The sequence below is a fragment of the Lobosporangium transversale genome (genome assembly GCF_002105155.1).
Source record: "Lobosporangium transversale strain NRRL 3116 chromosome Unknown BCR41scaffold_4, whole genome shotgun sequence".
NCBI lineage: Eukaryota > Fungi > Mortierellomycota > Mortierellomycetes > Mortierellales > Mortierellaceae > Lobosporangium > Lobosporangium transversale.
The window spans coordinates 311,159-330,000 of NW_019028982.1; the positions used below are offsets into that span (position 1 = coordinate 311,159).

An 18,842-nucleotide genomic window follows, 5' to 3' on the forward strand; every position below is an offset into this window, starting at 1 on the left:
TCTTGTTTTTCTGTTACTTTACACTCTTCTTTCCCAACTCATTTCCCCCTACTTTTTTTTTTTTTTTTTTTTTTTTTGCTATCCGAGCTTTCTTAGTTTTTTTATTGTTCATACTCCTTTTTTTTTTTGTCTTCATAAACACGAGATCAGACATTAGTTGTGCACACGGATCATGAAAAAGTGAACAGGCAAAACCCAATTCAACAACAAAAACAACAACAAGCGGCACGAGAGTCCATTTGTCAGTCAGTCAGCCAGACAAACTACCATCCTTGTCTTTGTGTCCGTGTGTTTGTGTGTATGTACACACTTTGGGTGCTCTGTGGTGTGTGGATGTCTATCCTTGTTTAGTCCACTGCTGTTTTTCACTCCATTCCGTCCCCCTTTTCTTTATTCTTCAAGAGTAAAGACAGATAGAAACACCTTATATATATATCCCCTATCTTCCCATTTTCTTTTTCTTTTTCTTTTTTTTTTTTTTTTTTTTTTTTTTTCTACGGCCATGCCTCCGCCTCTTCCATTACCTTCATCCTTCCCAGCTGCTCCCGAAGTTCTACTTCCGCAACAGGTACGGAAACCGGATACGAATTTACTACAGAGCAGCAACAACAACGACCCTTGGCCAAAAGCTTTTTCTCCCGAACTAGAACAAGAACAAACTTTAGACATCAAACAGCAAAATCAGGAATCTTTGTCCCAGCATAAACAACAGCCGTATGAAGAATCACAACAACAGGGGCAACAATCTTTTCCTCTCTATCAACATCAGCAACCTTTCATACAACTACCTACTATAATTGCCTCTCCTTCCTCAACACCATCATCGTCGATTATACCCCCTTCCTTATCAACCTATCCTACAGTCTTCCAAAGCTCACTTGAACAATATCCAATTAGCGATCCACAGCAACCGTCTTTTCCTTCACCTCCAGTGTCGGATGACGAAGACATTACGTGGTTCGTGATCTTGCTTCTCGCGATAGCTATCATCATTACAATCGCCACTGTTATTCGATCCTGTGGCCAAAAGGCTGGATGGCTCACAGGATCTTCATCATCGTCGCAGTCATCATCTCAGAGCAGTCGTCATGGTGGAGGAAGTGCTGGGCGCGGAGGTAGAGGAGGTCGAGGTTATGGAGCGCACCCCATTCCAAATTGGGAAGAGGATCCGGAGGCGACTGAAGAAAGGCTGGCTGCCCTGTCAGATAGTGAACGACAAGCATATGATGCTGCACATGGTGAGTAATTATACAAAAATGATTATTTATTTATTTTTCTTTCTTCCGAAAGACACATGTGAGATCAAGATGCAAGGGAACAATGCGGTTGCAAAGACAGGACTGCACAACAATCACCTACTCATATACCACGTTTGGAATCAAGGGCAGCTATGCTGTGAAACGTTAGTCTGGACCATGTGGTTCCTTGCGGCCTAGGACAACCTGTCAGCTGATACGACAGGGATGACAGGGCGTTAATGCAATTGTATCACGGATTGAAGTGCTTTTTCTGTTTGTTTGCTCTATTATTCACAATGATGATATCTTCATTTAATCTTTCAGCCTTCCAATTAGTCCATCCACCCAACAGTATACCTACAGACATCTCGCTATCTCAATACCTCTCAATTCAGGAAAAGGGCGTTTCCGCATGGGAGTTTGAGGCGTCTTATGATCATCAGCTCTATGTCCACGACAGGACGGAGCTCTCATTCTTTGACCAGATCGCGTGTGTTCAAACTAATTTGCCTTTACCAAAGCAGCAGGAGGTATACTATTGGGAAGTCAAGATGTTTGAAAAGAGTCCCAACACCATTGTTTCTGTCGGTGTCACCACCAAGCCCTATCCAACAACTAGGTTACCAGGTATTGATCATCACTATGCTTCGCTGTACCAAAATACTATGAAAGAAAAAAAAAAAAAAAAAAAAAAAAAAGCCTCTAAATTTGCTATTATTAATACCAGTTTTATTGTTCAATTTTTTTTTCTTCCTTTTCTTTCCCTTAGGATGGAATCGTCATTCAGCAGGATACTTTTCTCACAATGGACAGAAATACTGCAACTCTCTCTGGAGTGGTCACACATATGGTCCCATTTACTTTGAGGGAGATGTTATTGGATGTGGATACCGACCACGGCACGGTACTATCTTTTTCACACGCAATGGCAAACGTATCGAAGATGCTTACACGGGTTTTGGAAGGATGAATCTGTTTCCGACTGTGGGGGCAACAGGGCCATGTGTATTACATGTAAACTTTGGGCAGTCAGGATTTGTATTTGTAGAGGCCAATGTCAAGAAATGGGGTCTAGCACCTGCAAGTGGATCACTGGCCCCTCCTCCTGCATATGGTAGTGAGATGGGCTCGATCCTGTTGGAGGCAGCGGGATCTGATCCGAATCATCATTTGGGTTCCATAGGCGGCAGCTCACTTGTTTCTAGAGGTAGACCGATACTTCAGTCAGGCTCTTCCAGAACACGGGTACACAGCGCAGGAGCATCACGATTCGAGGATCTATCGTCACGAGTGGCAACGACAAATGGAGTTGGAACTGGCGAAGGTGTTGGCTCAAACTCTGGAGCTGAGATACAGAATGGTGATCGGACATCAGCATCGCCGGTCCGGATCTCGATTGGCACCATGTTGCCGCCCCCACCCAACTATTCGAGTTTGGATCGGTATGGACACCCACGGTACAACGATGTTACGGCTACAGAACAAGGGACGGATGGCCATGGATACAGCCATAGTCCTGGAGATGCTGAGGATGATGATGCTAGTAGTATTACAAGTACACAAAGCGATGAATCTGCGACATTTTTGTTGGCTAACGCTCAACGTGAAGAAGTGCATCATGTTGAATCAATGAACAGTTTTGAATAAAGAAAGCGCTGTGGGCGATATTGTATCATACTAGTTTTGACAGATGTGTTGATGTCCTTTTCTTTAAGCATGTTTCGGTTAAAATTTTTTAATTAAGTTTTACCAACATGAACTATTTTATTTTATTTCTTTTCGGCTCCTTTCTTCGGCTCCATTTTTTTCTCCATTCTTTCTTCTTCTTTCATTACCATTACTATTACTATTACCATTACCATTCCTATTCAGTCTCATTCTTTTATTTTTTGTTTTAAACCAACCATGGGTGTTCAAAAGAGCAGCAAAGAAATCGCCAACCACAACTACAGCAAGAGGGCCTACAAGGTCGGAGGATACTCGTCATTTGAGGAGTTCTATCCGTACTATCTCTCAGAGCATTGCAATCCCATTAACCGACGTCTGCATCTTTTTGGTAATTAAAGATACACTTTTATACCATCGCTTTTTTTTTTTTTTTTTTTTTTTTTTTTTTTTTAAAAAAAACGAAAACCAAAAACCTCTTTCTTGACTGAATAATAATCGAATGCTCTTCTTTGTCCTGGTTTTTGGTAAAAAGCAACGACGAATGTAGTCGCCATTCTTGGCTATTTGGTTATGACGAGGCAACTCCGGTTTTGGTGGGTCACACTTCTTCAAGGTAAAAAAAAAAAAAAAAAAAAAAAAAAAAAGCACGCATGTATACAATTTGTTCATTCATCTTTGGAGGAGATAGGAAGAAAGCCCTTTTTTTAAAACTCTTTTGGTTTCTTTCTAATTAGGATATGGACTCGCATGGGTCGGACATTTCATCTTTGAGAAGAATAAGCCTGCGACATTTAAGCATCCCATCTATTCTGTAAGTTATCATGCGTTATTCACAAGTGATTACTTAAAGAAAAAAAAAAAAAAAGATGATGTTTTACTTTTTTTTTTTTTTTTTTCTCTTTATTAACGAATTTCTAAAAAAATGATTCCCTAACATTTTAGTTCATGGGCGATTGGAAGATGTGGTACGAGGTTATCACTGGAAAGCGCAGGTTCTGAAGGTGTAATTGTATCAACAATAAAAAAAAATAAAAATAAAAAAAATTGATGAATGATTCTAGAATTCAAATTCTTCGTTCGCATCCTTTACTGTCGAGCAAATTTAGAGTTAAAATAAAAACACAAACTGTATGCACTCACTCTAAAAACATTTTTTTTTTTTTTTTTTTCCTTAACAAGTTGGGGAAGCTTCTTTCTTTTTCTTTTGCTCATGTCTATTTATTTACACTACCAGATCACAACCAGCACTCTAGAATGAAAGAAATAAAGTCCTTGTCTTAATTACTATAAGTCCAGGTGGAAGTTCCGTCGCGCTGGAGAACAGGGGTTTCGGAACGGTGGTACAGAGTTCTGGCACGGATATAGGGGTCCAACTTGAAATACGCAACTCTCAATTCACTAGCCAGCTGTGTACGATCCTGCTCAATCTCAGCCTCGGATCTTCCGCCCTCAGTCTTGCCGCTCTGGATCCACTCCTGAGTAACGGCCTCAAACTTCCAGAGGATGCTCTTCCATTCCTCCGTCAGCTTGTCCTTCATCTCTGCATCGTTCATGCACTCGTTCTCACCAGGGACAGGAGACACATACTTGTATGTGAAATTGTCCTTACCACCATCATACTTGGCTGGCAAATGGTTAGGGTCAATGATCTCGAGCAATTCCTTGTCGCTACGGGTGAACCGGATCTTGGAAGCGACCACGGGATCAAGCCAGGGCTCGATCACCTTCCAGACACCCCAAAAGACTAATGGTGCCTTGTGAACTATAAGGATACCAAGGGATTCGGGATAGTAGGCTTCAAAGCACTGGACCAGGAACTTTACAAAGTTATAGTCCATGTTGGAAAGTCCAAAGCCAGTCATATCAAAGACCAAGCAGGCAGTCTCGACAGGGGGCTGGATCATCAAACGACCAGTCTCCATGACGTAGATGGTGAACTTTTCCAGTGCCTTTTGATCCTGATCTGCAGGCTTGTGTAAGCGAACATTAATATAGCTATCATTTTGAATGTATATAAAGAAAGGGAGGGGAAAAAAAAAAAATCGTTAAAGAAATGCCTCACTTGAGATCTGTTCGTTATTTCACACAGTCTTTGCATGATAGAATTGATGAGCTTAATATTAATATGATCTCCTGCTTCCCCAAGATAAAAAAAATTCCGTCACACACAGATAAGCAGCCCTCCCAAATATTCGCTAAAAAAAAAAAAAAAAAAAAAAAAAGTAAAAAGACTTACACAACAGGTCGTCCCATCTTGTCAGTGCCATGGAAATACGATTTGCCCATTTCCAACTGTAGTTTGAAACCGCGGTACTTGGCACTGAGCTCGTCCTCGTTCTTTGCCTTGACTTCTTCGATATCATCCTCAATACGCCACTTGAATGCCTTGAGAATCATGTTTAAGCCATTGGTCACATTCCACTTGCGTGCACGAAGGAAACGAAGGAGAAGAGAATCTGGACAAATATAAAGATAAATAAAAAAAAGGTACAGATTCAGAAATTGGGTTCCTTTGTCCTTGATTAACAGAGGATGTATGAAATGATCCATCGAAATCTACAAGCATATCCATAAATGGTCCATTTCATTTACCAGGGTGATCACCAAGGATATTGTTCCAGAGTGCAGGGCGGAGGTGTTCCTTGTCAAGTCCAAGATCTTTTAGACTGATACGTCCCACTGCAGCAGGATCTGAGGAAGGAAGGTCTTTAGAAGGCTCGATAATGCCAGCTTCAGTGAGCTGCAAGATCTGGGCCCACATCTGCTTGAGAAGGACTTTCTGGTCAGGGGTCAGACATCCAATATAGCCTGTGCCTGGAGGAGTGGCGATATCACCTTTTGCCATGATGTAAGGGTCTTTCTTTTTTTTCTTTTTCTTTTAAAGAAAGACAGAGAGAAAGAGAGAGAAAGAGAGGTGAAGAAATGAGAAATAAGAAATGAGGAATGAGATGAGAATTTAAAACAAAAAGAGATGATAAAAACCATTTTTCTCCCCCTGAATGACTGTTGGAGCTAAGGAAATGATTGTCAGGTGAGTGCTTTTGTGGAGAGAGAGAATCTGCTGCTTCTCCCTTCTCCTGCATCCTCGCATTCTCCACAAAAGAATGAAATTGGCTCTCTCGTCTAAGTAAGTAAAAAGAAAATAAAACAAGAGCCATCCACATTCGTGCCTATTGTGTGTCGTGTCTCGTGTGTCCTGTGTCGTGTGTTGTCGTGCGAAGGTTGGTCAGGGCAAATGAGGTTTTAATAAACAAATTATTCTTGAACAAAGGAAACAATTCTGACCGTTGTATCAGGTCCTTTTTTTTTTCTTTTTTCTTTTTTTGCTAGGACACAGACTCAATAAACAATAGAACAGACTTTCTGAACTGAGAAACATTACAAAAAAAAAAAAAGTACCGGTTTGAGGAGAAAGCCGCATTCCCAATTGGTGTAACGATGATCCCCCTTTCCCCATCTTTGGATAGATCTGACAAAAGACAGGATTTGACATTGACATTACAAAAAAAGTGAAAAATGAAAGAGCAACAATAGATGGTCTCTTTTCATGCCTAGTCAAATGTGTATGTACATCATTATATTTATACACACAAAGGAAAAGAAAATAAACATTCGCAATAACAATAAATTGTATATATTAAAAAACAACAACAGTTCAGATTTTTATTAGTGATAAGCTGAAAAATTCTTAACGAGAGAGAGAAGCAAAGGCCTTGGTGACGGAACGCTTGAGCTTGCGCTGGGCGAGAACGAAGGTATCCTTCTCAGCGAGCTCTTCAATCTGAAGGGCAGCCATGGCCTCCTCAAGAGCCTCCTCAACGGCCCTCTTGTCTGCACGCTTGAGCTTCATGGAAACATTGGGTTCATTGAGAGTGCCCTGGATCTGGTACACATACGACTCGAGGTCCTGCTTGGACTGAACAATCTCCTCGTTCTTGCGGTCCTCATCCTTGAACTTCTCGGCCTCAGAGACCATACGCTCGATATCTGCAGCAGAGAGACGACCAGCTCCGTTGGTGATGGTAATGTTGGCCTTGCGACCAGTGGCCTTGTCCATAGCAGTGACTTTAAGAATACCGTTGGCATCCAACTCAAAGGTACACTCGAGCTCGGGGGTACCACGGGGCATAGGGGCAATGCCAGAGAGCTCGAACTTGCCAAGCAAGTTGTTATCACGGGTCATGGGACGCTCACCCTCATAGACTGGGAACTGGACAGTAGTCTGACCATCCTCAGTGGTGGTGAAGGTCTTCTTCTTGATGGTGGGGATAGCAGTGTTACGGGGAACGACAACAGCCATGACACCACCCTGCATCTCAACTCCGAGTGAGAGAGGGACAACATCCAAGAGCAAAAGATCCTGGGTCTTGGCATTACCGGCCTGGTTGGTCAAGACAGCGGCCTGGACGGCAGCACCATAGGCAACGGCCTCATCAGGGTTGATCGACTTGTTCAACTCCTTTCCATCAAAGAACTCCTGGAGAAGAGACTGGATCTTGGGGATACGGGTGGAACCACCGACAAGGACGATCTCATCGACCTCCTTCTTGGTGTACTTGGCATCCTTGAGAACCTTCTTGACGGGCTCGATGGTGTTGTTGAAGTGAGTAGAGTTGAGCTCCTCGAAACGGGCACGGGTGATGTTGGCCTGGAAGTCAACACCCTCGAAGAGAGAGTCAACCTCGATCGTGGTCTGGGCCAATGAGGACAAGGTGCGCTTAGCACGCTCGCAAGCAGTGCGGAGACGGCGGGTGGCACGGGCATCACCAGAGATGTCCTTCTTGTGCTTGCGCTTGAACTCCTCCTTGAAGTGCTCCAAGAGAGTGTTATCGAAATCCTCACCTCCCAAGTGGGTGTCACCAGCAGTGGCCTTGACGGCGAAGACACCTCCAGTGATGGACAAGAGGGAAACATCGAACGTTCCACCACCGAGATCGAAAATGAGGACGTTCTTCTCCTTGGTCTCCTTCGAGTCCAAACCGTAAGCAATGGCAGCAGCAGTGGGCTCGTTGATGATACGGAGGACATCAAGACCGGCGATGGCACCAGCATCCTTGGTGGCGTGACGCTGAGCATCGTTGAAGTAGGCGGGGACGGTGATGACAGCCTTGGTGACGGTCTTGCCGAGCTTGGCCTCAGCGATCTCCTTCATCTTGACCAAGACCATAGCAGAGATCTCCTGGGGAGAGAACTCCTTCTTCTCGCCCTGGTAATCGACCTGGATGAAAGGAGCAGTGTCCTTATCGATGACGGTGAAGGGCCAGTGCTTCATATCAGCCTTAACCTCGGGATCATCGAAGCGGCGACCGATGAGACGCTTGGCATCGAAAACGGTGTTGGTGGGGTTCATGGCAGCCTGGTTCTTGGCGGCATCACCGATGAGACGCTCCTGCTCGGAGAAGGCAACGTACGAAGGAGTAGTACGGTTACCCTGCTCGTTAGCGATAATCTCAACACGCTCGCCCTCCCAGACGGCAACGCAGGAGTAGGTGGTACTATAAATATGACAGAGGAACAAAGCGTGGAAAATGGGTCAATATTTTAAAAATTTTTGGAAGTATAGCAATTCATAATGATTGCTGCTTTTTTGTTCCAGATTGTTAGATACGATTTTCTTTCCAGCAGTGCGTGGCGATCAGGGGTCGATGTTTGGTTGTTCACATATTGCAGTAATAATATTGAAATGGTCCAGGGTTGGTTGAGAGGAAGGAGGAAGGAGGAAGGAAAAAAAAAAAAAAAAAAAAAAAAAAAAAAGCATCCCGACAAAAAGTGAGCACTGAATTCGAACCAAGATGTCGATTCAAACCAAATCCCAGATTTTCAAATTGCTCAACAGCAAATTTATAAAAGTTGCATAATGGGAATGGAATCAAAATTCCATGATTGAACTTTGGATCAGAATTCCTATTGAAATGTATTCGTGCCTGAATCGATTTTCTTTCCTCTTTCCTCTTTCTTTTTTTTTTTTTTTTTTTTTTTTTCTCTCTTTGTTGTTGAGTAGAATATCATTTCCTGAATATCCACAAGAGTTATCTTGATTTTAGTCGCTATCCCCTTTCTTCTTTTTTTTTCAACGAGGGAAATGGTCTAGTTCTCCTTCTTCTCTTCTCACTTCACACTTCATCCGCTATCCGTGGTGGGATATCGACATACCCGAGATCGATTCCGATGGCAAGGTCAGTGACTTCAGACATGTCGAAAAGATTTGTTGAAGAGAGAAAGGGTGGAACAAACAACTGCCCAGGTGGCAGTCCATTTTGTGTATCATTGGAAAAATTTTTTGAGCTTAATCAGAAAGCAAAAGATAAATCGTCACCGAAAACCATCACAGACGCAAATGTAACTTGTCCCAATGGCTGAAGCTGAATATTGATGGGCAATTTTCTAAGTATTATTGCTATATGACTTTAGCCATATTTAATGTCCACAGATTGATGATCTTGTTGCGCTCTTCCTACTAATTAAAATGAGCTTTTTTTTGTCTGATCTCTTTTTTTTTTTTATTTTTTATTTTTTATTTTTTGAAACGGGAAACCAACACACCATGACAACCATCAGAGCATTAGAATTTTTTAGCGGGATCGGAGGACTAGTGCGTGTTCTATACAATTGCTTTTACACATTGGAAACACAAGGATGGGCGGTCGGGGAAGATGCTAACTGTTTCGTTGAACCGAAATATAATAGCATTTTGGGTTCAATGCGAGTGGTGCTAAAGGCGAGGTCTTGGATAGCTTCGACATGAATCAGCAGGCTAATGATACATATCTATTAAGTTTTGGCAAAAAACCTGTATCGGTAATGATTGAGGATTTGAATTAGGGCTTTTTCTATTTCTTTTTTTTTTTTTTTTTTTTTTTCTCTTATGACTGAATAAAGTATTTGATCCGACTATAACTTCAACAGGATATATTATCTGGGATTTTTCTATTTTTGTGTATGTTTATTTAGAGAGGAATTGATCGATTAATGGTCAAGGACATTGAAAAGTAAGGAGTTGAAGGAAACTTGGGAGTTACCAACAAAAAAGTATGATGAACCAATGTTTGACATTCTTTTCTTTTTTTAATTCTTTTTTTCTTAAAAAAAAAAAAAAAAAAAAAAAAAGATATAACGCAAATTGCTGGCTAATGAGTCCACCATGTCAGGTACTCTTAAAGAAAGATCTTTTTATATATATGTGGATCACGAAAGCAGCATTGGAAAGAAAGAAAAAAAAAAAAAAAAAAAAAAAAGAAAAAGAAAGAAATAAAGATCAATCGAACTAATATCAATCAACAATATAGCCGTACACACGGGGAGGAAAGTTACTTGATGATCAAGACAATCGGGCGAAGCCTTTATTACATCTCTTGGATCAGCTTGAAAGGATGTCATCACCACCAACGTATGTTTTCCTAGAAAATGTCAAGAACTTCGAGGTACACGATTATAGTTATTAAAAGGAAGGAAAAAAAAAAAAAAAAAAAAAAAAAAAAAGATTACAGATAGCCCAACACATTGCGGTAGACTGATCGAAAGAAAAACTTCTTTTTTTTTTTCTATAATAACAATAGGTTTCCCGTTCCCGAGAAAGACTTGTCCGTCTACTTAATAAAATGGGCTATGTTTTTCGAGAATGTCTTTTAGCACCTTACAATTTCGGAGTCCCTAACGATCGGCTTCGCTACTTTTTGATGGCCAGGCTACGTTCGAGCTTCAAACAAGACACAACAATAGTTCCCACAGGCTCTATCGCTATTACTACTACCACTATTACTACTACCACTACTGCTACTACTACTACTGCTGCTGCTGCTGCTACTTCTTCGTCTACCGCGCCCGAATCTTTGGTAGGAGATGTATTTGATCCAGAAAAGGAGTTAATTTATACAACGTGGCCATTCCCAGCATTTGTTGAGGATCCGAAGACACCAGTACAGCAACACTCATTCAAATTGCCAGAGTTACGACATTTCCTGGATAAGGATGAAACCCACGTGAAGGACTATCTACTCTCTAAACAATTGATTCTTGAACGCCCAAACTTTCGTTTCGGTGAGTAAGGGGACTCTACAATCCTAAGTTGTATCTTGTGTACAATCTAGACAAAGCAGGGACTAATATCTTTATTATTATTATTTGTGTTACAGATATCCTTCGACCATCGTCAAATAGATCGTCTTGCTTCACAAAGGCTTATGGAGGCCATCATGTGGCTAGCGGTGGTGGTCTTTTGCAAACACTTAAAATGGAACAGGAGGATTATGACTTTGGCAATTCCGAATCGATTGCGGAACTCGGTCTCCGGTTCTTTTCTCCAACAGAGGTAGCACGACTACACGTCTTTCCTTTAAAAGAAGAGCATGAGTACGGGCTAGATGGCGATAGCAACAGCAACAGTAACAACCATAACAAAACCAACGGCAGCAGCACTTCTGAAAATGATAAAGATGCAGATTCTATACAAACAACACAAGTACACCCAAACTCACAGCAAACTGTGACGACCGTCCGACCATTCGATCCTCAACTGGCACGTAAACCCGAGGGACCATTTTTACAGTTTCCACACAAGTTGAAAGCGTTACAACGGTATAAACTGCTCGGGAATAGCCTGAATGTCTGGGTGGTGGCCGAGTTACTTCGAGGCATCCTTTTCGCAGACCATCCAGGGACTCCTCTGCCAGTATATCGTACTAGTGATGAAAGCAGTAAACCACTTGAAAGTACTTCCAAGCACAGCATCGATAAGCATTCAGAGTCAATAGAGTCCGAGCAAAACACTGTCGAGGACGAAGCCAGAAATCCCAAACGACTTAAAACTCAAACAGCCTGAAGACCAACAAAAATTCACGTAGAAAGTCAAGACAACATTCATAATTCTTTTTTAACTTTTAATGGTAAAATTACAAGTGGTAGTTTATTAATAAAGATGGAGGGGGGGGGGTTGTTTTTTTTTTTTTTTTTTTTTTTTTTTTTTCCTTTTTTTTCCTTCCTTGTTATTGTTTACTCGTCGGTAACACATCCTTCGCTAGCATTCTTGACATTCTTGATATACTTGTAAAGAGTTCCGCGAGTGGCCTTGAAAGGAGGAGCCACCCAAGTGGCGTGACGGGCCTTCATTTCCTCGTCTGTGACCTTGACATCGATGGTCTTGTTCTCAGCATCGATGGCAATAATATCACCATTCTTGATCAAACCAATAGGTCCTCCCTCTTGAGCCTCGGGTGTGATGTGTCCGATGATGAATCCGTGACTTCCACCCGAGAAGCGACCATCGGTCAACAAGGCAACGTCGTTTCCAAGACCAGCTCCCATGATGGCAGAAGTGGGTGTCAACATCTCGGGCATACCCGGACCACCCTTTGGTCCAGAGTAGCGAATAATAATAACCTGACCCTTCTTGATCTCACCGTTCTCCAAACCACGCAACATGTCGGTCTCGTGGTCGTACACATTGGCTGGACCCTCGAAGAAAAGACCCTCCTTACCAGTGATCTTGGCCACAGAGCCGAGAGGGGCAAGGTTACCCTTGAGGATGCAGAGATGTCCAGTTGGCTTGATAGGCTTCTCCAAGGGGAGGATGACATCCTGACCTTCCTTGAGGCCAGGAACGTCCCTCAAGTTCTCTGCAATGGTCTTTCCAGTGACTGTCAAACATTCTCCGTGGATCAGATTATTCTCCAAAAGGTACTTGAGGACAGCGGGAGTACCTCCGATTTTATGAACATCCTCCATGACATACTTGCCGGAAGGCTTGAGATCAGCCAAAAGAGGGATGCGAGAGCTGACCTCTTGGAAATCATCGATGGTCAAATTTACATTGACAGCTCGTGCAATTGCGATCAAGTGGAGAACAGCATTTGTGGAACCGCCCAAAATCATGGTAAGGACCATTGCATTCTCGAAAGCCTTGCGAGTCATGATATCACGGGGCTTGATGTCAAGTTCAAGCAAGTTGCGGATGGCCTTTCCGGCATCCAAGCATTCCTGGAGCTTCTCGGGGTACTCTGCAGGAGTGGATGAGCTGTAGGGAAGGGTCATTCCCATGGCTTCAATCGCCGATGCCACTATGATCATAAAGTATAATAAAAAAGAGTTTGTTAGTATTTTTTATGAAATCGCCCTGATCAAGACGTGCATCTGCAAAATGTGCATAAGATGGTATAATATAATACATACTGGTGTTGGCGGTGTACATGCCACCGCAGGCGCCTGCTCCGGGACAGGAGTTGCGGACAATGTCCTGACGTTGAGTCTCATTGATGGTTCCGGCAAGATAAGAGCCATAAGACTGGAAGGCCGAGACGATGTCAAGAGTGCCCTGGCTGCAAGAGGATTTACCGGGTTTGATCGTACCTCCATAGACCATGATCGAAGGGCGGTTGATACGTCCCATGGCAATCAAACAGCCAGGCATATTCTTGTCGCATCCAGGCAGGGAGATATTGGCATCGTACCATTGCCCGCTCATAACCTGAAACAAAACGGAAAAAAAAAAAAAAAAAAAAAAAAAAAAAAATTAGAAAAATCGAGATCAGACTTTTTGATGCAGTAGTCACATTGGAGTAGGAGAAAGAAAAAAAAAAGTTCCTATTGGTCTCCATGGCAAGATAAACCATATGATTACCGTCTCAATAGAGTCCGCAATGATATCTCTGCTTTGAAGTGAGTAGCTCATACCGGCGGTACCCATTGAGATACCATCACTGACACCGATCGTGTTGAAGCGATAGCCGACCAGGCCTGCTTTCTGAACACCTTCCTTGACTTTTGCTGCAAGATCATTCAAATGCATGTTGCATGGATTACCCTCATACCAACTACACACAAAAGAAAAAAGGAAAAGAAAATAAAGAAAATAATAAAAACGGTCAGTTTTGAGTCATGTTGGTCACATCTTGCTTTTTTGATTTGGTTTAGGGCTCAGATCACTTACACGCTAGAGATTCCAACTTGAGGTTTACTCATATCATCTTCCTTCAATCCCGTGGCGTACACTAAAAAAAATAAAAATAAAATAAAATAAAAAAAAAAGTCAATTACAACCTTGTCCTTCACGTCCATATCATTCCTTTGATCTGAAAAAAAAAAAAAAAAAAAATAGCAGAAGGATCAATTACACATGGCTTGCGAGGCACCCTGAGACTTTGGCTGTGTGATCTTGGAACTGTATTTGTTAAGATTCTGGTTTGAGGAGCTGCCGGATCCTGTGGAGTAGCGATGGCATTGTACAGCGATGGATCTAGCAGATGTTTTGCCATGACTGGAAGTAGGGATCAAGATGGTAAAAAAATATATATATAGGTATATTTTACGCGTCTTGATAATGTTAGTGGACATTAAACAAAAAAAAAAAAAATAACCCAATTGATGTTACGACAAACAACGTGTGGGAATCAGACAGATACTTGCATTTTTACTTGGCCTGCAACCTGCGAGGCAGCTGCTGAAAGGAAGGAAGACATGATAAAAATGTGGTTTGAGGGGTGGGCAAGTGAGAAGGATGGAATGGAGAAATGAGTAAAAAGATGAATGAGAAGTTTAAAAAAAAAAAAAAAAAAAAAAAAAAAAACTTCGGAAGAACAAGAAGAAAAGAAAAAAGAGTGGAGTGTTGTTTGCCTCGGAGTTTGCTGACCCTTTTTTATCACAAAACACGATGACTTTTGTGTGTGTGCTCGGAGAGTGCGCGATGACCCATATGATGTGTTCCACAATGCCCGATAACAAAAACTTGCTCGTCACGGAAATGGAAAACCTTGATCTCGGACAAAACAGATTCTTTGTATTTGACAAGTATACATACACATTTTATGTGTGTGTATATCCATGTATATTTAAAATCCAAATACAGACATGTAAATATGCATGAGAACACTCCACAGATCTTCCTTCTACGCCTCTGGAGATCTCTTTAACTTTGCACGCGTGTATCTCAAAATGAGTTTAATCTTTTTTTCCTTCTTTTGTCAAAGATAAAGTCTCACAAGAGGAAAAGTCCGAGGTGGTAGTAGAGAGCTCTAATAAGGCACCAGTAAAGGAGAGCTCCCGTAGTGGCTACAGAAAGAAACAAGATTCTTAGTCGGGTAGTTCCTTTTTTTTTTTTTTTTTTTTTTTTTTTTCCTGTATACTTTTCCAAATGATCAACTTCTCATTAGAGCATTAGCTCAGTGTGTAGCTTTAATGTAGGAGCTAAAGACGAGCAGGAAGCCTACCCCGGCCAAGGTTCACAAGACTTCACCGTTAGTATGACGAAGCTTTGTGAGTGTCCGTCTTGAATCTGGATTCAAGCAGCAACTGTAAGTACACGTTTAGCTTTGGATGGTGAAAGGCTTACGCGAGATCTCCACAACCCATAGGTTGCATATCCCCAACGGTCAAGACTACTACTCTTGGAGCTACTTTAAGGAGTTTAGTGTATATGTGTATTTCTGTACCTTTTTTATGCGCCGTGAGAATGGAATGGCCTTACATTGGTGTCGTACTTCGGATTGATCAGAGTGTAAATTTGGGCTTGGGTGGGTACATTCGGCACTTTGATTCAACGTGATTTAAGGACGGTAAAATGGTGTTGTCAGGGTCCGGTGCATTATATATTTTATCCTTCACCATGGTCGATAAATGAGTTCTGTAGCCGTTCGTTCGTGGTCCATGTATCATGTATGGTATCTACATAATATATAGATGATCCCTATTTCGAGTTTATATGTGTTCAAGGGTCTTCGGCCAAATGTTGAGGATGCGGAGAAGAAAAGGTCCCGTAAAGTTTTTTTTGGTTATGGTTTGAAAAAAGACTATTTAAACCCAGATGAGTTGATCCCTGTGCTTGTCAGCGGGCAAGAAAGATGAAGAAGATCCCCTCATTGTCCTCGCCTGTAATGTGCAACGTTATAGACGAAACCCAGATGCTACATCTTCTTGATTAGACAGATTTGATGTGGCATACCTTTAAAGTTGTCAAGGTACCCCAGCTGAAGGCCTGTTTAGCGCATATTAACGTACCTATTAGATTCTTTTGCTTTTGCTATTGGTACATTGGTTTTGCATGGAGAGAGGAAAAAGGGAAAAGAAGAAAATGATGAAGCCTTTCGGGGTTTTGTCACAGCTTGGACCTTGATTCTGTCAAATCCAAAGAATTGGATCCAAGAAAAGTCCCATTGGGCATGCATAAAAAGGACAATGTCAACAATCCACTTGTTGACTTTTCAATATCTTGTAGGAAAATGTATATACTGATAATATATATTTGTATATATAATATATTAAGGCTTGAATGAGCAACCTTTTTTTTTTTTTTGTCTCGACGCGTTTATTATTATGGGTAACAGACAGAATATGTATAAACATCTGGCTTTGGTTAGCTCTACACGTGTTGGAGATGACATGGTTAAATTAGGGAGTATCAGGTTTTTTTTGAATTGAGAGTGGTTTAATAAAACCCAGTATGGATGGTACTTTGCACAAGAGTGATCATGATCAGTAGAGATAGGGTCATGTTGGGGCATTTGAACAGATCATGTATAAGAAAGAATGGGAGAATAGTCCTTTGGATGACTTAAGAGCTTTTGATGATGTATCCATTACAGAGCTTTTAGATGCATTTGCATTACATTACTTCCTAGGCTACAAGGCACCACTACCCTCTTTTTTTTTTCTTTTCTTTTCTTTTCTTTTCTTTTTTTTTTTTTCTATCTAGGAACAAGGTCGGTCTGCTTTCCTTTTCATTTGCAAACGAAGCATGTCCCAAATGAGCCAATCCACCAGTTTGCGCCACGTCCATTGGAGGTACAGCTGCATTTAATTTATTTTCGATGGACAAATGAAGATGACAGGAAACGACTACAGGCGTTACTAATTTATATACAATATTATATTGTATTACATGGATGTTGCTATACATGTACATGTACACGGAGAAAAGTATTTCGATCATGATTCAAGATGCTCCTGAGCCATGTGGCAAGCTCATCGTCATTTATTCTGTCTCTTGTTTGTTTGTTTTAAAATACCTGTTAATGTTGCTCATTCCCGCTTGCGCACTGGAAAGAATTCTTTAGTCAATTGTTTCTACCAGAGGCCTTTACACCCAATACACCCAAGGCTTCACCCTTTTTTTTTTATTTTTTTTTTATTTTTTATTTTTTTATTTATTTTCTATTGTGCAATAGGATGAGCAGGTCTAGGGGGATGGGCATATGGATAGGAGAAGAATCAAGCACATGAATGAATAAGGTCATGAGGATGGGAATCATTCAGCAAGCATACAAAAAGAGCAATCAAAAGACGTTGTTAATCGCTCATAGGGAGGCTGACAACAAATATTTTTTATTTTCTTTTATATTGTTCCGTTTGACTCCTGGCTTGACATTCAAAAAGACTAGTTCGTGACAAGGGACAAGATGAACAAAGGAAAGGAGAGAGATTAAACAAATGTGGCGAAGATTGGCGTGGGGGTTGGGTGGAAAGGTGAAAGAGATCTTGGCCCGTGCTTGAAGGACAGGGCAGGGCAGGGCAAGGGCAGGAAAGCAGGCACAAAAAATGTAATTGAATAAAGAAAAAAAAAAAAAAATTTAGAGTGATTGAGTAGGCTGAATGATTGACTCAACCTGAATGGTCCAAAAATAACCCAAACATTCAGAAAAACCCTTTTTTTTCTTTACGATCATTGAAAGAGTTCCTTTCTTTGTTAATCATTCATTCATTTCGTTTCAATTCATTCATTCATTTCCCCATTCATAAAAAAAAAAAGTAAAAAAGAAATAAAAGAAGCGAAAAACAAATCCTTTTCTTTCCTTTCCTTTCCTTTCTCTTCTCTTTCTTTAATTTTCCTTTTCCTTTTCCTTTTCCTTTTCTTCACACCTACTTCTCACACTCCATCAACTTAAGACTTTTGTTCTCAAGAAAAACATTGCTCATCCCCATCACTCCATAATATTCATATTTCCATCTATCCATAATGTCCTTCCTCTTAGACGTCGCTGACCCCTCCATACATTTCCACGCTCGTCAATACCACAATTCCAGTTCAAAACCCCTTTCTGCCATAGATTCCTCCTCAAAGATTCTTTCCGGCGCTGGCGCTGGCGCTACTGGTGCTGCTGGTGCTAAAAATGCTGTTACCTCTGTCTCTGTCTCTGCATCCTCAATATCCGAAGCAAAGGATGTAAGCAGCAGCAGTAATAATAACAACAATAGCAATAGCAATAGCAATAGCAATAGCAATAATATGAGCAATTTCAACAAGCAAAACAAGCTGTTTCCCTCATTACCGGGTAACAATCCTTCAAGTGGATCTATACCGGCCAACAACATGTTCTCTGCCATGTCGCGCTTGATCCGAACGTCCTCGTCCTCTCCATCGTCTGTGGCATCATCACCGATGCTCTTGCCAACAATGTCTTCGTCGACTTTGGTCACACCGTCGTCCTCTATCCCCAATACACCGGATGCTGTTCATGTCTCAGATCCATTTTTGACTGTTACTTCTTCTTCTTCTTCTTCTTCTTCGACTTGCTTTACTACCAAAGCCAACAACGTCAACACAGGTTCGACTCTCTCTCCTAGTCTATCCTCGTCTCCTAACCTGACTACAACCCTTCGACGACCTCTGTCCCCCTGGATGATGCCTTCAGTGTGCGATGATGATCAGATGAACAAGCTTGTCTCCTTCCAGCTTTAATAATATTGTTAAAAAAAAAAAAAAAAAAAAAAATGCAGTCCGGTTCATAGCTCATACAAAAAGAGCATTTCCAGCTCAATGCTCTTTTGTATATATCATGTATACATAGTTGGGCGAAGGGAGAAGAAGAAGTCTTTCTCCATTTTAACAGCTCTAAATTCGGTTAGCATTTTTTTTTTTTTTCGACTTACCCCATATTTATACTACCTGTTTAATGCATTCACACACACTCTCTCTCTTTTCAAACCAAGTCTTTTTTTTTTTAATAATAGAAT

General features: G+C 41.4%; 7 protein-coding genes across 7 annotated transcripts; 4 read left to right on the forward strand and 3 right to left on the reverse strand.

Annotated features, from left to right (window-relative positions):
* The first annotated feature begins 487 nt into the window (after nucleotides 1–487).
* Nucleotides 488–2,911, forward strand: BCR41DRAFT_346580 (concanavalin A-like lectin/glucanase domain-containing protein). Its single transcript, XM_022022923.1, has 3 exons — nucleotides 488–1,238; nucleotides 1,563–1,865; nucleotides 2,008–2,911. Exons 1-3 carry the CDS (start codon nucleotides 503–505, stop codon nucleotides 2,883–2,885), a joined length of 1,917 nt encoding a protein of 638 aa, XP_021884995.1. The 5' UTR covers nucleotides 488–502; the 3' UTR covers nucleotides 2,886–2,911.
* Nucleotides 2,912–3,024: 113 nt separating this feature from the next.
* Nucleotides 3,025–4,003, forward strand: BCR41DRAFT_331934 (hypothetical protein). The gene is made up of 4 exons (XM_022021826.1): nucleotides 3,025–3,294; nucleotides 3,439–3,519; nucleotides 3,641–3,717; nucleotides 3,849–4,003. Exons 1-4 carry the CDS (start codon nucleotides 3,144–3,146, stop codon nucleotides 3,903–3,905), a joined length of 366 nt encoding a protein of 121 aa, XP_021884996.1. The 5' UTR covers nucleotides 3,025–3,143; the 3' UTR covers nucleotides 3,906–4,003.
* A 72-nt stretch (nucleotides 4,004–4,075) lies between these two features.
* On the reverse strand, nucleotides 4,076–5,877 carry BCR41DRAFT_331935 (CRAL-TRIO domain-containing protein). The gene is made up of 3 exons (XM_022021827.1): nucleotides 5,499–5,877; nucleotides 5,143–5,362; nucleotides 4,076–4,901 (listed from the first exon to the last, which is right to left on the reverse strand). Exons 1-3 carry the CDS (start codon nucleotides 5,749–5,751, stop codon nucleotides 4,184–4,186), a joined length of 1,191 nt encoding a protein of 396 aa, XP_021884997.1. The 5' UTR covers nucleotides 5,752–5,877; the 3' UTR covers nucleotides 4,076–4,183.
* A 717-nt stretch (nucleotides 5,878–6,594) lies between these two features.
* Nucleotides 6,595–8,400, reverse strand: BCR41DRAFT_300253 (heat shock 70 kDa protein 2; the record flags this gene model as incomplete). The annotated part of the gene is made up of 1 exon (XM_022020554.1): nucleotides 6,595–8,400. A coding segment is annotated over one exon (1,806 nt), but the record flags the coding sequence as incomplete, so codon positions are not given.
* Nucleotides 8,401–9,450: 1,050 nt separating this feature from the next.
* BCR41DRAFT_419088 (S-adenosyl-L-methionine-dependent methyltransferase) lies at nucleotides 9,451–11,827 on the forward strand (the record flags this gene model as incomplete). Its single annotated transcript, XM_022029703.1, has 7 exons — nucleotides 9,451–9,498; nucleotides 9,594–9,704; nucleotides 9,858–9,895; nucleotides 10,015–10,054; nucleotides 10,193–10,327; nucleotides 10,463–10,943; nucleotides 11,039–11,827. The coding sequence occupies 7 exons, from the start codon at nucleotides 9,451–9,453 to the stop codon at nucleotides 11,722–11,724; spliced, it is 1,539 nt and encodes a 512-aa protein (XP_021884999.1). The 3' UTR covers nucleotides 11,725–11,827.
* A 67-nt stretch (nucleotides 11,828–11,894) lies between these two features.
* BCR41DRAFT_379916 (dihydroxy-acid dehydratase) lies at nucleotides 11,895–14,441 on the reverse strand (the record flags this gene model as incomplete). Its single annotated transcript, XM_022027238.1, has 6 exons — nucleotides 14,304–14,441; nucleotides 14,012–14,154; nucleotides 13,828–13,888; nucleotides 13,519–13,711; nucleotides 13,071–13,365; nucleotides 11,895–12,958 (listed from the first exon to the last, which is right to left on the reverse strand). Exons 1-6 carry the CDS (start codon nucleotides 14,354–14,356, stop codon nucleotides 11,895–11,897), a joined length of 1,809 nt encoding a protein of 602 aa, XP_021885000.1. The 5' UTR covers nucleotides 14,357–14,441.
* Nucleotides 14,442–17,555: 3,114 nt separating this feature from the next.
* BCR41DRAFT_346588 (hypothetical protein) lies at nucleotides 17,556–18,600 on the forward strand. The gene has a single exon (XM_022022924.1). It carries the CDS (start codon nucleotides 17,845–17,847, stop codon nucleotides 18,565–18,567), a length of 723 nt encoding a protein of 240 aa, XP_021885001.1. The 5' UTR covers nucleotides 17,556–17,844; the 3' UTR covers nucleotides 18,568–18,600.
* The last annotated feature ends 242 nt before the right edge of the window (nucleotides 18,601–18,842 follow it).